This window comes from Oxyura jamaicensis, chromosome 6 (genome assembly GCF_011077185.1).
Source record: "Oxyura jamaicensis isolate SHBP4307 breed ruddy duck chromosome 6, BPBGC_Ojam_1.0, whole genome shotgun sequence".
Classification (NCBI taxonomy): domain Eukaryota; kingdom Metazoa; phylum Chordata; class Aves; order Anseriformes; family Anatidae; genus Oxyura; species Oxyura jamaicensis.
In genome coordinates, this window is record NC_048898.1 from 4,577,660 (window position 1) to 4,593,923 (window position 16,264).

The window sequence follows — 16,264 nt, forward strand, 5'->3', positions numbered from 1 at the left end:
TTACGGAGCAATGAAATAGCACTTAGAAGTTACTGCCTGCCCTAAGAGGAAGCGCTTTGCACAGGGTAATTGGATGGTGGATCAGTAATCGCATTAGGGGCAAGAAGGAGTTGTATCCCATGCTAAGACAGATAAACATTTTAAATAGTTTAAATAGCTGACAAACTCAGGCGTGATAAGTAGCAAGTAGAAAGGGAGACACTTTAGGCTTTGGTGCACTCAGAGCCTCAACTTGAAGAATTAAAGAAGGGTGTGTGTCTGGTTGTTCTTTCTGCAAGGGATGAAGATGGAAGGAGGTCTGTTACCCACTTGGAACCCTGCAAGGGAACTGAACACATTCTCATCTTCACATTGCCTATGGTAAACCTTTGTACAGCTGAATTTCACTGCTTTTCTGTTAATCTTCTGTAGGTGGGAAGAAAATTATCTTTACACAGTAAGAGTTGTTGAATTTTTACTTAAGTGTTGTTCACTGTTGCAAGGACATAAACGTGTCCCTCTTCCTACCTGAGTGACAATTAGTAGGGCTTAAATACTTGTTTCTGAGTTTTTCCAGTTGGGCGTCGGGATCTGGGGGGGTCAGGGGAAGAAGGGGCAGTGAGCACACTGTCATAGGTACTTAACCCTTGAAATATGTGATACTCTGGGTTACTTGCAGGTAGCGTGCTTCTGATTAGTGTTGTGTCAGAGAAAGAGGAAGCAGAGGAATCTATTGTTTGATTTTCCCCATTCAGGACAGCTTCCCACATCCACCCTGATGACTATTGCTCATTCTCTTGCTATCCTGAGACTAGTCTGTCTGTCTTTACCTAGAGCTGAAGATAAGCTGTATGAACTAGTATCAAAATTAAGGAAATTCTTGGCCATTCACACTAATGCCTTTCTTTTATAATTATCATTAAGTACTGGTTTATTTTCAGACTTGTTTCCATTGGTTTTAATGCCAATTGGTTTTAATGCCAGAAGAGGTTTGAAGCGTCTTCTATATGTATGGTCCTGTGGTAATTGCTAGACATACTGTAATGCTCTGCTCAAAATAACACTTTTTTTCTTCTGGCTAAACAGTTACAAACAGATCATAGTTCCAAGATAATTATACTGGAATACGTAACATTCCATTTCACTCTTTTGAATCTCTTCATTAATGCTTTTAATGAAATAGTCTAAAGGGAAGTCCTTACTGAGTGGCCATTCTTCTCCTTTACATCTTTGCTGCAGTGTGGAGCTTACATTTTGTTTCCCTTTTAGTTAGAGTGTGTGGTGTTTCATCATGAGGACTTTAAAAAACAGCAAGACTTGTCTTCCTAACCAAATCTAGGACAAGCCCTGCTAAAAAGCTATATAGACACATAATTCTACTCATACAGTGTGATGACCATTATAAATTTAGAGAAATAGGTAAGTATGTTTAATGGTTTGCTTAACTGTGATAAAAGCAGCTTTTCTCACCAATACAGCAGGCTTATAGTATGGAAAGAATTATCATGGCCTGGGATACAGCACAAGCTGCAGAGCAGAAATGCTCAGGATTCCATCAGGATTTCTGTAAACAACAAGATCTCTGTGCTGAAACTTATTCCAGAATTTCTGAATTCCAGAAGTTCTCTTCAAATGTAAGTCCTGTTGAGCGACAAAACAAGTTACAGCTATAGTTTTAGGACTTAAAAACAAGTATAGCTGTTTGTTTTATAGTTGTTTTTGGTTGTTAATAAAACCTTTGGAGTGTATAATTACTGTAACCGAGGATGACCCGTCTTACAGTGGTTGCACAGGGCAGTTCGCAACAGTAAGGAATGACCTATTTAAGACCCAAATTCTGGCTCTAGTTCAGTCTCTGCAGCCAAACAGTTCAGCAGGTGAGTACTTCCATTGCTTCAGGGAAGGAAATCCCTTCCTCACAGCATTCTGCAAGAGGGCGTCTGCAACAGGAATGATGCATGCTCTCTATTGCCAATCAGTAGCGAATTCCTTAGGATGAAAAGAAACACAAAATGAGCTAAGCAGCTTTGTGCAAAACTATCAGAAGACAACTATCTGCCAGAGGGTATACATTCTAGCAGGCAGCACTGGTGTTAATATTTTTTTTCCACGTCTTTCCTCTCTATTTATTTTTTTGGTGCTGATCATGGATTCTAGCCCATGACCAACCACGTCCGTCTGTCATACTGCCACTTACATACTGCCACTCCATTTGGTTGCAAGAGAGCTTTCTTACTGATGTCTGATGAGTAGAATAGGGGTTGAGACCTGCTGTCTTCTTGGGCTCAAACAGCCAATGTTGACAACTCACAGTTTTGTTTGAAATGTTTTGTTGCATGATAGTTCATATCTTGACACCTGAGTTATGTTATTGTAAGTGAAATTCATCACCAGCATGTTTCATGGCTATTGAGCAAATCCTGGAAATGTGACCCCTGAAGGCATAGAAACAAAGCTAATACAAAGAACTCAAGATTTATTATTTAAAATAACCTGAAATTTATTCCAGTTTTGTGATAATTTGAATCCTACCTCATGATATTTGAATGCTTATGGCTGACAGTACAAACATTTCATTCACACTATCTCTATGTTACACTCTATTTACATATGTAGTTCTGAGTGACAAGGAGAGCCCATCAAGAAAGTGGGAGATTTCGGAGAATGGGAACATAGTTGAGCATTTCCCTTCAGTGCTGTGGAGAGATTCATAACTCAGAGTCAACAGTGCAAATGAGAATGTTTTTCTTACAAGCATGGAAACTGCAACTATCAAATTGCTGCAAGAAAAGTACAAAGAAAAAAACACAGTCTTTCTAAAACTGTTTTTTATCCCCATTATGCAAAGTATTTATTTATTCTGAAAATCTGAGGTTTCTTCTTTGCATAGCATTTTCAAGGCAGGTACTTTTTTTGTTGGAGTCAAGTACAGTACCCAGGTTGCAGGTATCAAGGAATAAAAATTGTGGGTGTGCTAGTGCACAAGGAGATAATATTTAGGATTTGCTCTTCCTGAGCATAACTGAGAGAGTGGAGCTGAGTCACCTCTTCAATAGTCACCAGTCCTATCACAGAAAATATTTTTTCAGGGGAAAAAATACAAAATACATTTCCATCAATTTAAAATATAAAATACATTTCCATCAATTTTATATGATTTTCATGTTAGATGTCATGTTAAAAGAAGTTTCTTCAGATCTTCCATACAGCATACATAAGCATATGTATAAACAAGATGCCATATAGGAGTTGCTGTAATAGAACTTTATAGTGATTTCTGAAACAAAACTGCAAAGTAATGCTGCTCTTCTGGAGATGCAAATATATATACACATAGGGAAATATTTTGATAACTGGTTCAACATATAATCAAAAACTTGTGCAGTATTTAGAAGATGAATTACTGAGCCATTAGCAATCTAGCAATATGGTTAGATATCCATATTAATAAACATCTGTCACTGTGGCACAGCAGATGTGCTAGGTGCATATATAACATGAAACGTAAATTTTTGATGAGCACTTCCTTATTTTTTTTACTGCAAAATACGTTACTGATATTAGATACCTTGCCATTTGTTTGATTTTGCAACAGTGAAAGTGTTGCTAAAAAAAACAACGCACAATTGTGAGGACAGTATTCTTGTAAATCCGAGGATGTGACTCTCCTAATTGAATGGACTAATGTTGAAAGGTGAATATTTTCTTCACTTGTCATATAATAGACTTAACATTACAGGTTTATTATGTGGCATTTTGGTACTGGTAATATTGCTACCTCGCTAGGCTCAGTATCTTCAATTCCAACTGCTGTTGATTTTACAATGGCATGTAGGGTGTACAACTTCACGTCTGTCTTCTCTAAATGTCAGATGTTGGAATCAGGCAAAATTTGCCATTGTGTTCTGAAGAGAAAGTTACAAAGTTGACAAACACATTTATAAGATGTAGTAGTTTGCTACCATAAAAGTGACTCAATGAGTGCAAAAATTTCTTTAAGTGCAATGTTCTTTGTACTTAACAACTTCATTCAACTTAAAATCCATTTATCATATTTTCAAAACTTGTGGTTGTTATTAATGTTTTCTTTGCAAAACAGTAGCAGTCAAAGGACAACGTGACAGAATTTTTAGATACCATTAGGCAACTACGTCTTCATGCACAAAAATGCTAGCTAGCCCAGTTGAGGTTTTGAGTCAGCTTTTGGTATTAATTTATATTTTCCTGTGGATTTTTCAGAAGACTGATTCTTTTGCTGTGATATACTGGGTAGTTAAAATTATAATTGTACCCCCTGAGAGGTCTTTTTATTTTTCTACTATCTCTAAAAGCTATTAGTGATAGCTTGTGGGCAGAAGTGTTAAAAAGTACAATTATTAATAGCACATGTTAACGCTAAAAGTGGGATAGCAGAAGTAAACGCTTAAATGGCATGACTGGTGATTAGCAAGATGATATTACAGGTAGTAAAAGGCATTCTGAAAGATTGATTTTGGAATCAACATTTCTGTGGAACAATAAAGCCTTCAATATAGAGTATTATGGTAGGAAGTATTGGAAAGAAGGAGTTGAAATGACTGTACTGTGAATCAACTTAAAGATTTTGAAGGAGGTTACAGGGAAGGTGAAAGAGCTTTGTGAAGGCTAACCTTGTAGAGTAAAATAATGCCAAAAGTTAGAGCTGTTTGTAGTGTGCTGTCCTTTCTAGCCCCTGATATTACTTTTATTAGTTCTGCCAGTTCTTGCAGTTTTCTTTTGCATCTAGCAACATGAGTTTCTTTTTTTTTTTTTCCCTAAAGTATCTGGAGACCTGTGAGTAGATGAGCCTTCAGGACTCTCATTCACATCCAAAGAGATTTTTTTTCTTCCAGCCCTCATCACTTCCCCTTTGCGCTTCTTGTGGAGGTGCCCAAAATGGCTGAGCAATGGTACTGAGCAGGAGCACATTGAGGGATGCTGCAGAGAACGGCCTGGCAAAGCATGGCCACTCACCATAGCCGTGCATGTTGAGGCAGCCCTTGTTTTGAGGTGGACAGAGCCTTCAGCTTTCATTAAAAAAAATAGTTTGTGCTCTGGAGTTTATGGATGAAAAGCTTGAAGACATCACTAATGTGCAGTTGGAGAAGTAAAACAAGCCTAAAATACATGAGAAAAAGGAAACAGCATCTGAGTACTATACTTTGTGACCAGTCTTCTGATTTTTGATGTCTGGATGTTCATGAAGGACTGATTTAAGATGTAGTCAAGAGGAATGAAAAATTAGATGTAAAAATGGGTCAGAATTGAAATTGTAAGGTTGTTGTTAAAGCTCTTAGATTAATTTTGTTAGAAGACCTCCCAACAACTGTGTTCACACACACAGACTGCACAGTGGAACATGACTTTCTTGTTCTTTTCTATCTTTATGCAGTTTCTTATATACCGTCAGCAGGAAACGTGTATGTTCTGCGTCTCACGGTGTTGTAAAGTGTTATGGTTTAACCTGGCCTGCAGCTAAACACCACACAGCCTCCCCCATCCCTCTGTGGGATGGGGGAGAGAAACAGAAAAGTGCAGCCTGTGAGTGGCAATAAAGACAGCTTATTAAGACAGGAAAATAATAACAACAACAATAATAATATATACAAACAAGTGATGCACAGTGCAATTGCTCACCACCCACTGACTGATGCCCAGCCTACCCTTAAGCAGCCGGCCCCCCACCCTGGCTAGCCACCCCTGTATATTGTTTAGCATGCCGTCAGATGATATGGAATACCCCTGGCAGGACAGAGCTAGGAGCTGAAACGTCCTTGGCTTGGTGTAAGCACTGCTCTGCAACACTTAAAACATCAGCATGTTATCAACATTATTCTCATCCTAAATGCCAAACATAGCACCCTACCAGCTACTAGGAGGCAAATTAACTCTATCCTAGCTGAAACCAGGACACTCCTTCTGAAAAATTCAACACATGGTTCACAAGAGTGGGAAGCAGATGGGCCGCTCTGCAGAGGCAGTCCTTAGAGAGAGCTCTGACTGTCTGAGTCAGCCGTAACTCCTCTCTGTGCTTTCAGACACTGCAGGCCTGGAGCTGCAGAGCTCTTAGGGCTGAAACATGCTCCTCATAGCCAAACACATCTGTGTTTGCTCTTCGAGCTCTCACAGGATACAACCCTAAGCACCACTTTGCAGACAAGACTCTCAGGTACCTACTGAAGTTTCATGGGCAATATGTCTGGCCCTTCTGTAAAGATTTAAAATGCCCTTTTTCATTGCCCACATTGTTTGCACAATCTAGGTCAGACTGTGAGGAAACTGCATTTATTAAAATATGTGCTGTCTTTTTTTTTTTTTTTTTTAATTGTTGTTTCTTCATACAAACCAATTAGTTTCCATAACAGTTTGGATTTTAAAAATGACTAAAGCATACAATCTCCAACATGTTGGTTTCTTAAACTTTATATATGTTAAAGTCCGTGGATAATTTGTTTGTGACATGGGAAATAGGAGAGGGGAGAATGATGAGACAAATGACCAACTTCTCATGTAATCAGCAAAACAGTAATGGTACACGTGTAACAGGCGATTAAAAATGACAGACATCCAAGTTAAAGCCCCTGACTGTTAAGATCTGCTGACTTCCTTCGAAACTGAAAATCAAAGTGTCCTTTGAAAAGCTGGATTTGAAAACAGATCTGGAGAAACATCCAAGTGATAATGAGAACAAAAAAGAGGTGAGAAATATATAACTGATGCTTGTTTAAGATTCCAGAACTAACTTGCTTGTGGTGTTGTGAGACTCTCTTACATTGTACTGACAATATTTCTGTATGGATTTGCAGATTTAAGGATGAAGGGAAGAGTGTCTGTGTGTACAATTGTAATTATGGAAGGAGTTTGCAATTCTTAGATTTTCATCTCTACAGGTTGTATGTAAACATACACTTCTCTGGTTATTGCACAACTGCTGTATGTACATGCACATCAGACATTTCCCTTTGATGTGCTGCCTTCCACATTCTGTTGTCAGTGTGATTAGTTTTGTCACACTTCTGATTTAGGAACTTCTAGTGAGGCTTTCAGCTGTTTTTTCCCTTTCAGCCTCCTGAGCTACACTCCTGATATACTTTCTCTTCCCACTTGTTCTGCCTTGTGTTCTCATCTCTTCCATGCTATTTTTAAGATGTAGTTTCAAATTAAGCGGCATCTCTTACAGGTAACTTAATGTTCAGTAACTATTCGAATAATATCAGTATTTTTTCCCTATTACCTATGGCAGGATAGCTCTGTTTCAAAAGTAGCATTATCAGGCTTATAGGGCAGCAGTCTACCGTATACAGGGCCACATTCTGAGGCAAAAAATGCTTTGTTTTTAAGCCATGTGCTTTTTAAGATGGGAGACCAGAAACTGTGCTTCCAGTGACAGTTACTTCACAATAGTGTCACGTCCACCTTTGACCCTGCAGCCAAGTTTCAATGCCTAGATTTTTCTATACTTCTACAGCTGACAAAGTAAGATACATGAGCTACAAACAAGAGCATTTTGTCCTTTTCTTGTTTAAATACTTGTATTCCTACTTCATTACTCAAAGCAGAGAGGAACAAAACAAAATGGATCATTAAGAAAATGTCTAACCTGTGTTTTAATAGTATCAAACTTTTGCCACAACAGTTATGCAAACGCAGGGGATTTGGTTTGTCATTGTGCAGTCACATAGTATTTCTCAGGGTCAGAAACGGCCTGCTTCAGGAGAAGCGTGGCAAAGTCAGGAACAGGCATTTACCACTTATGTGCCTGTTCCTGACTAGCGGCTTTTGCAGGCTGATGGCCAGCCACAAGGCCACTTGAAAGCAGGTGGGCGAGAAGGGAGAGGTCTATGCACTACAGACCAGAATCCCTGTTGGATAAGCACAACACCAAAGATCAACTACAAATAACCCCACAGAGTTTTCATGATGTTCTTTGAAATTTTCAGAAGACTTTTTTTTTTAATTTTTTTTTTTAGCAATGAAAACAAGTCACCATGGTATTAGTGAAATACAGTGAATTTTAGATACTGCAATCACCATCGTATTTGGCAGCTGCTAAAGACCTTTGGAAAATAAAAACACTGCTGCATTGTCTGCTAAATGCTGAGTACATTTTTGATTGGTCTCAAATGGCAAAATACAAGAAATAGGAGCAACAAAAAGACATGGCTGGGTTTCTCTTAGAGCAAAACCTTCTAAATAACAGCTTTATTTATTTTGTAAGGCTAGTGAAAGCAAAACAGGTTTGGGGAGAGAGGGCTGACCTACATAAGAAAATCACAGCAGGAGATCAACGGTGTATCTAGTCCGGAGAATCTGCCCCAGAGCAAAAAAAAAAAAAAAGAAAGAAAGGGACTGACATAAACATGTATTGCTAGGTAAATTTCTGCAAATCACAGTACTTTCCACTTCTCATTCAAGTACCACAGTGTTATAAAGGATTTAACTACTCCTGTAGCTTATTACATTTGCTTTTATTTTCAATACTACTTTAGCCACAATTGCATTATCATTCTGCACAGGTCTGGGAAAAGAGAGAAGTAATAGTTGGCCTTCTAGCCATTTAACTCAAAGGAAAAGTCTGGACTTTAGAGCTGTTTCTATGTTTCTAGTATGGCGCCTATTTTATTTTATTTTTTTGTCAAAACCATTTTTTCAATGCTAGTGCTTTTGAGTTGAGCTGGTTAATCCAGTTCAGGTTCGTCCAGAAATTGTAAGTCACTTTGTGATGCTCCTTGGAACAGGAGGTGGCCACTTTGCTGGAACAGATGGCTTTGACATAAAACATGCATTAGGAAGATGTCACTGTTGATGGACCATGAAGCTGTATGGGTGTACGTACCACAGAATCCTGTTGTGTCATGTAAGCCAGTGACTGCCATTGTAGGAATTCCCATGTCAAGGCTTTCACAGAGCCTTATGCCACCATGAAAACCTGAACCTTTAGGAAACAAAGCCAAACCTAACCTACTACAATGGTGCTTGGTCTTTTATGAAGTCTTTCCAGGAACGTTTTCTTTGTCAGACTTACCTACAGAGACCTCATCACTACACAGAAGCTACTTCTCCGTACCATACCATTTTGCCATTGCTTTTTCTTCTGCAGCATGCTAGTTCGGATACTTGAGCAACTTGTGATCCACTGGAATTCTGAATTGCTTCTTGTAATGGTTTATAGAGACTGACATTCCACTTTTGTATCTGCGTATTTTATTATTTTCCTACCTGAGTGGACATTCTCTTTTTTTATTTATAGTTACAGCTAAATTTTCTTCAATACTTAAGATAATTAGAAACCTGGCCTCCCAACCTATATATATATTAACCTTCCAATCACTGTTAAGTTAAAGTAAGCATTCTCTTTTTTTTTCCTTTCCTTCCATTCTCTTTTTTTTAGTCAAGTAGTGAATAAAGAACTGAGCAGTGCAGAAATCAGGACAGATTCCAGCAAAAACCAGGTTATTTTTTTTCTGTGTTGCCCTCTATTGTGACAGTTGTCATTTGATAACTAAGCTGTATTAGAGGATGCTCTTCTAGCACATTCCCACCTCTTGCAGTGACTTAGGTCTAGGCCATATATTCTTTAGGTAGTTTATGAAAATAAAACAGGAGACAATTTCAGAAGCCTAAATGAACTAAAAATGCATGGTATTTATATCTTTCCTGTCTTCCTAGAGCCTATAAAATCTTGTTGTACATGGGGTCTGACAATATTTGTCCTAGAAGTCATGTTGATGGTTACTCATTTCTTTGTTTTAGTCAGCATGCTTTGAAATTGATTATGAATTCATAGTGTTTATTGGCACTCGGCAGACACCTTTTTGAACTAAGACATTTCCACAGGGAGTCTCATGGGCAGCATTCCATCACAGTCTGTGAGTGACTTAGGCACACTTAATTCAATAAAAACACACCAGAGCCATACCAGCCCACATTACACTCATCTACAAATACGGCATTTGTTACAAAAACATCACCAAGCTCTTACTACAAAAAAAGTCTATGCTTTTGGGCCTCCTCTCCATTTTGAATCTCTGAGGCCAAAAAAAAAGACGAAAGAGAAACTTCTGGCTTCATAAACTCATCTTAATTTCCAGAATGCTAGACCGGTTAGTAATACCTATGCTGTGTTTGCAGTTCCTTAGGCTTTCCTGACCCATTCATGGGCACCCATAAGGCAAGTATTGTTTTAAATCTTAATTCCCTCACTTGCAAAAGCTCCACAATACTATTCACTTCAAAGAGTTTACAGTCCTTTTCCTCATACCTATTAGTACTTCTTCACATTGGTCTTTTCTCATCTGGCTGTGCTTTTACTTGTATTTCATTTATTTTGTTAATGAGTGGAAATGCTTCAGGCATTACGTCTGTAAATGCTGAGCGTGTCTTTAGTGAGTTATGGTAGCAGGTTTCCTAGCAAGAAGAATATTTTTCTCCTATTTTTCCAAATCTGTAAACTGACACTGGGCTACATGGTAAGTGAAAATGGCATTTTCCTTCCTCCCCTGCCCAGAGCCTTAATAAAATGGCAAGGGGGATTCATCTGTACAATCTACTGTTATGTTCACCCTAAGCTAATTTCTTGAGGAGCTCTACCGAGTCCTCTTCAGGTATAAGTGATAAAGATGAGCAGCCGGTAGTAAAAGGTTCATTTGTTTATAACCTTGATTTTTAAATGCATAGTTCTATAGTTCTGAATGAACACTCAGAACTTCAAAAATTTCATCTTCTTCTGTGGGGTTTAGGCTTTGTCTTTAGTTGGGATCTGTAAGTAGAAATGCTTCCAGTCATTCCTGACCAGTAAAGAAAAGGAAAACAGTAATAAAAGTCAGAAAATATTGCTGGAAGAGTAGTGTATTCTGGTTCTAGGATTAGCAGTCACATAGGCTCTGAGAGTTTTACTTCCTTTTAGCCTGTCACATGAGAGCCACATTACCTATGAGTATTACATTAGATGTATGTTAGGAGCTTGTTTTTTGAGACCAGCTAGTCAGTAGGACTCGTTAACTCTGATGAAGGGGAAACAAAACATTTGCTGAGGTGAGTGTAGTGCACTAAACTTTGCTCAAAGACAGAAGACTATGATGGCAAAGGCTTTTCAATTAGAGGTAAAAGTTGGAATTAAAGGAAGTATTATCAATACTTTTCAGTGAAAAAATGCAGTGTAAAGGAAGAAAGTAAGTTGTCGCTGATACTGATGCCTGCTAAGCACTGGAGTTGTTCATGACAGTGCACAGGCACTGCACTGCGATGGACTGACTGCAGATACACTGCGCATCATGGCTTGGAGCAAGAATGATTAAAGTGAGAGGCTTAGGTCTCTCCATCACAAAATCCCTCAGTGTCAGAGCAGTTAACAAGTTCTAGGGTTTCTTTTTCTTAGCTTTCAAGAGACAGTTCTGTGAAGCTTTCCTCTCCTACAACTTTGTTAAGATACTCTCAGCTGACTTCATTGTTCAGAATCCAAATGCATTCCCTCTAGTTAGACTTACCTAGATGCTGCTCTTGAATTATCGTCTTTTCCCAGTCCCCTCCTCACTGGCTAGAAAATTTATTTAAGTGATATAGTAACAAGCCATCACTACCTTGAGGGCATATAATTGCTCATAAATATAGTCCTTTCTGTCTTAGCTTTGTTTTCATAGCCTTGAATGTGTTATAAACTTACCTAGCTAATAAAGCTTTAGTGCTTGTAAATAGTGATGCGTGAGGAAAACAGATGGGTTAGATCTTCCACTCAGTGAATCAAAATGAGTCATTTGGAGTCCACTGTAGACTATCAACCCAGTAAAATAATTGTGATGTTTGAGATCAAGCTTGGCTGACTGGAAGCAGTGGAAAAATAGTAAGATACGGCTGATTAAAAAAAGTTACTGAACACCACAAGAAATAAATGGGAATTTCTCTCCTGGAAGAGGGAAAAAGATGGAAAATACTTTCACTTTTCTCTGTGAAGGAGAATTTTTTTGCTGCTGTTGACCAGCAGACAGTACATAGTGGGAAATACGTTTTTAATCCTTCTCTAAGCAGCTGCTGTAGGTGAGTGAGCTGAAGTAATCATGATAAGCATCTACACGGAAGTCTGTATCTATACTAATTTAACAACTGGACTAGCACCACAGTAGTTTCACAGATTAGAAGGGATGATTCAGTATCTTCTGGAGGATAATCCTGGAGTACAGTTGCATAAAAGGGCAGCTTGGTACAATGACATGGAGAGGGAACCAAGTCAAGTATCTTAAAAGACAGAGATGGATAGCTCATTGAAACAGGTTCCCAAGAAAAGTGTATTGTCATATTTCAAACTTGATAGGCAGAAGGCAAGGACATTTAAAACTGGTAGGAGGACATCTACTGAAGGGGAAAAAAAAAAAAAAAAACAACAAGGTGCTTTAATTGACTTTTGGCATCCCTAACCTCTGGAGTCAAGTAGTTAATCTGAACTAAAAGGTAAAATGTCACTGTTAACTCCCAGTCTCCTTTCCCTGCTTCTTCAGTTCTGGGTTATGTTCCCTTTTTGTGTAGTTTGACTGACAGGACTGGGTTGTAACTTCTCAGGATGGTTTCTGGACCACTTACATTATTCGTACAGCACCAAAAAGACTTGCCAAGAACAATTTAACGGTGCCTCTGGAAGTAACCACAGGGAAAATAATGGTGAAAACCTAATCAGTGGACTGAAATGCTGGGAAAGTTCAGTATGCAATATACGTATTCAGTTGCATGACTAACCGTCAAAAGGTAAAAATTAGGAAAGGCAAATGGAAGCACATGGTGAAATTTGAAGTACTTCACCTGTAAATGTGGGATTTGCATCTGAAAATTCATCTCCCAAGTGCAGTACTTTTCTATAAACTGAGCAATTCACTAAATAGGTTTTCCATGGCAAGAAGATACCTTTCTCTAGTAAAGTAACATGCATCCTATCCAGTTCCATTTTTTTTCTAGATGTGGGCTTCAACAGAAAAGAAAGAACACAGTTGATAACCCATCTGACCCCTGATATTTATTACCTGTGGCATCTTGTATGCACCTGACACATACTGTTCAGTTACAGGTATTGCATTTTGGCTAAGTACATGTCATAAGCTTTAGAAGTAAATAAGCATATACAATAAAATCAATTTAAAAAAAACAACACAATAAAGACAAAATAAATTTGCAAAATTCAATTGCAAAGCATGTTTTTGCCCCCCCCCCCCCCCATCCTGTATTTAAGAAGAGTCTAACCATGTTGCCATCACTTTTTACTGAATGTTTGTATAACTACATACAGTAATTCTTTTAGCATATTAATAATCTCTTTGGTTAATCAGTTTTTACTGAAATGGCTTGCTTTGTTTATATATGCCGCCATACTGACTTCAAAGAAAAGGGTCTCCTCATCTGAGCAAAGAAGTTTAGTAATTTTCCATGTTGCCCACTTCCTTTGTTCATTGCAGATCTTGTAAATTACCATGAAGCGTTCAGGAATTAAATCTTTACATAATAAAACTAAAAATCTTCCTATCAAAAAGGCTGAAGTGCAGAGCTGAATTTAAGCAAGGGTGCTCGCTTTATATGTGTCAAGCACATTAAGTGCTGATGTTATTACTGAACTATTACTTCAGTGTTGAAGAAACTGCAGCACAAGGAAATATGAAGATAGTGGTTGTCAATGCTAACTACCTTAAGCATTTAGTTTCTTTTCAAGGTTCCAGAAATATTTCAAGTTTTTTTACCTGAAGAAAAAGGTGGGTTTTTGACAACCTGTTCACAAAAACTTTACAGTTTTCCTCAATTGTTCTAAAATTACTTGGAAGTGGTTTGAGAAAACAGCATATCCAAATTGTAGAGGAGTGTTTGTAAGTTTTCATTGTAGCCCTGTCCATATTTCCATTCATGCTTGAGTACATCAATTAAATAAAATTAACCTAGGTTTTTGGACCAAACATCCACAATGAGGCTCAGAATACATCACTGCAATTAACTTCGGTTTTGTATTTACTAGAAAAGAGATTACTAGAAAATCACTGGAAGTGAAATGACCATAAAAATCATAAAACTACAGGATAACTACAGTAAACAGCATAAGGCTTCTCTGCACTAAAACTTGACCACTTCCTTTTTACGATTATGTATACATGACATAATGGGACTGGGCTTGAAAATCCCTGTTCTTAGGATTTAGCTTGCGTTGTGCTTCTAGTATGAGACAAAATGTGACATTTTTCTGGTACTTCTGCATCCAGTTGATGCCAAGCAGTGCAAATCTGAGGGACATGAAAACAAAACAGTTGTATGGATTCATTATTTGTATTCAATTGTGTTCTTCTGTGCCTAATCTGCATGGCTATGATTTATTCTGTTCTTGAATAATGTAATAAAGGCTTTGTTTCATTTGAAGGGGTAGAGGACCACTGAAGAACACATCAGATGTAATTAATGCGGCAAAAATGATTTCAGAGTCAGGATCAAGGATGGATGTCTTAGCACGGCTGATTGCCAATCAGGTAGGTTATTTATTTAGCAGTGCATTAACCTTTGTCACAGATTAATAGGTCCACAGAAGCTCCAACACCTGAGAAGGTCACTTACAGAAATAGTAATTACATTTTTAGATCTACCTGTCTAATTCTCCTTTTTATTCTCACTTTTTGGAATTGACGGATACATCACAGCAACAACAAAAACCTATGACACCACCTCAAAAAACAAGAGTGGATCTATGTAAATCCATAAGCACGGTCATTTTCCTGACTAGGATGGCAGCATACTACCTTAATACATTAGTAACACCAGGCAACTAATCACACGCAATCCTCTTTCCTAAATAAGGTGTAGGTAGTATTAGGGCCAGACTGTGCCAGTAGAACCATCTGAAATTGTAGTCTGCAACTATTAAGCCATTTACTTACCTCGTCTTTTGTGACTGGCTTTTAGGTCCAGAGTAGCATGGTATAGTCAGTCTTTAACACCTTCTCTTCCCCTCACTTTTATTTTCACAGGTAAAACTTATTTTTCTAACATCTATGAAGAAGGATATATTTTTTTTTTCTGTTATATGACTCTGAAATGCAGATAGGATGACAAAAGAATTCCTATTACTGGTCTATACAGTTGTGAGCTGATTTGTGGAAAAAAAAAATAGGTAAAATGTCCTCATTTCTGATCATGACAGGTGCTTCCATACAGCCCATCTTTTTTTTTTTTTCAAGTGCACTGCCTCTTTTACAGATTCTGTTTTTAACAATTAAAAAGAAAAATTAAAAATCTGTAACCTTTACTGATCTATTACAGAAAATTATGTATTAAAGCTAAAGATGAATGTAATATAATCTTAATCCTTTTACAATATGGTGAATTCTTACTGAAATATTTATTACCTAAAATTTTCTTGTATTATTACTGTGACTCTAGACTAGAAACATGAACAAGTTAGCGTGAGGAAAAATCATTATAGCTCATAACCACTTCGTACGTTCCAAAGTGCCACAAAATGTGAAGCTGTTCAAGTTGTTTTAACCCTTTACTGAATTCACTCAAATAATTTCTATTTATTCTAGGTCAGAGCTAGTACAGAGTTGATAACCCATCTGACCCCTGATATTTATTACCTGTGGCATCTTGCATGCACCTGACACATACTGTTCAGTTACAGGTGTTGCATTTTGGCTAAATTAATGTCATAAGCATTCATGTCATAAGCAAATAAGCATATACAATAAAATATAATAATAATAAAACAAAAAATCAAACCAAACCAAAAAACAATAAAGATGCACCAAAAAAGCCCTTGTAAGGATTTGAGTGAACCAGACCATCTCCATTCAGCAAGTTTAGTACCTCTGTGTTGCACGCAACTACAATCACTACTGCATATGCATCAAACTTAGTAAAAAAGAGAATCTTAACCTTAGTCCTCCTATTGCAAGATGTACAATATGATCCTCTCATTCCTCTGATGGCTAGAAATCTTTCAACTTCTATATACTCTTGGTCTCACGCCAAATCGTCCTTTATCTTACAGAGAATTTTTCTTACCCCTGATTTTGTTTTTGTGTTTTTGTCGTGTTTTTTAAAATCTTCATGCTTTTTGTAAATACTAGCAATCCTTCACTCAACTGTTATTTGACCTAGTTATTATTTTACCTAGTAAAATAGTATATTATTTGACCTAGTTGTTATTTTACCTCTGCCCTGCTCTCTTGGTGTCCTAGAAGAAAAGAAACTTCACATTCCCTGTGGGCTAACTAATAGCAGTTCTCTGCATTTGGTTCAAACTGAAGGACCC

General features: G+C 37.7%; 1 protein-coding gene across 13 annotated transcripts in view; it reads left to right on the forward strand.

The window, feature by feature from the left end:
• CTNNA3 (catenin alpha 3) overlaps positions 1-16,264 on the forward strand; it is a 457,011-nt gene that overhangs the window by 421,832 nt on the left and 18,915 nt on the right. For 12 of the 13 annotated variants that reach the window (XM_035330601.1, XM_035330600.1, XM_035330599.1 and 9 more), the window contains one exon: positions 14,378-14,483. In XM_035330601.1, coding sequence (XP_035186492.1) covers positions 14,378-14,483 — 106 coding nt within the window. Of the gene's footprint in view, positions 1-14,377; positions 14,484-14,651; positions 14,982-16,264 lie in introns of those variants that run through there. The other variant, XM_035330602.1, reaches the window with a different exon arrangement.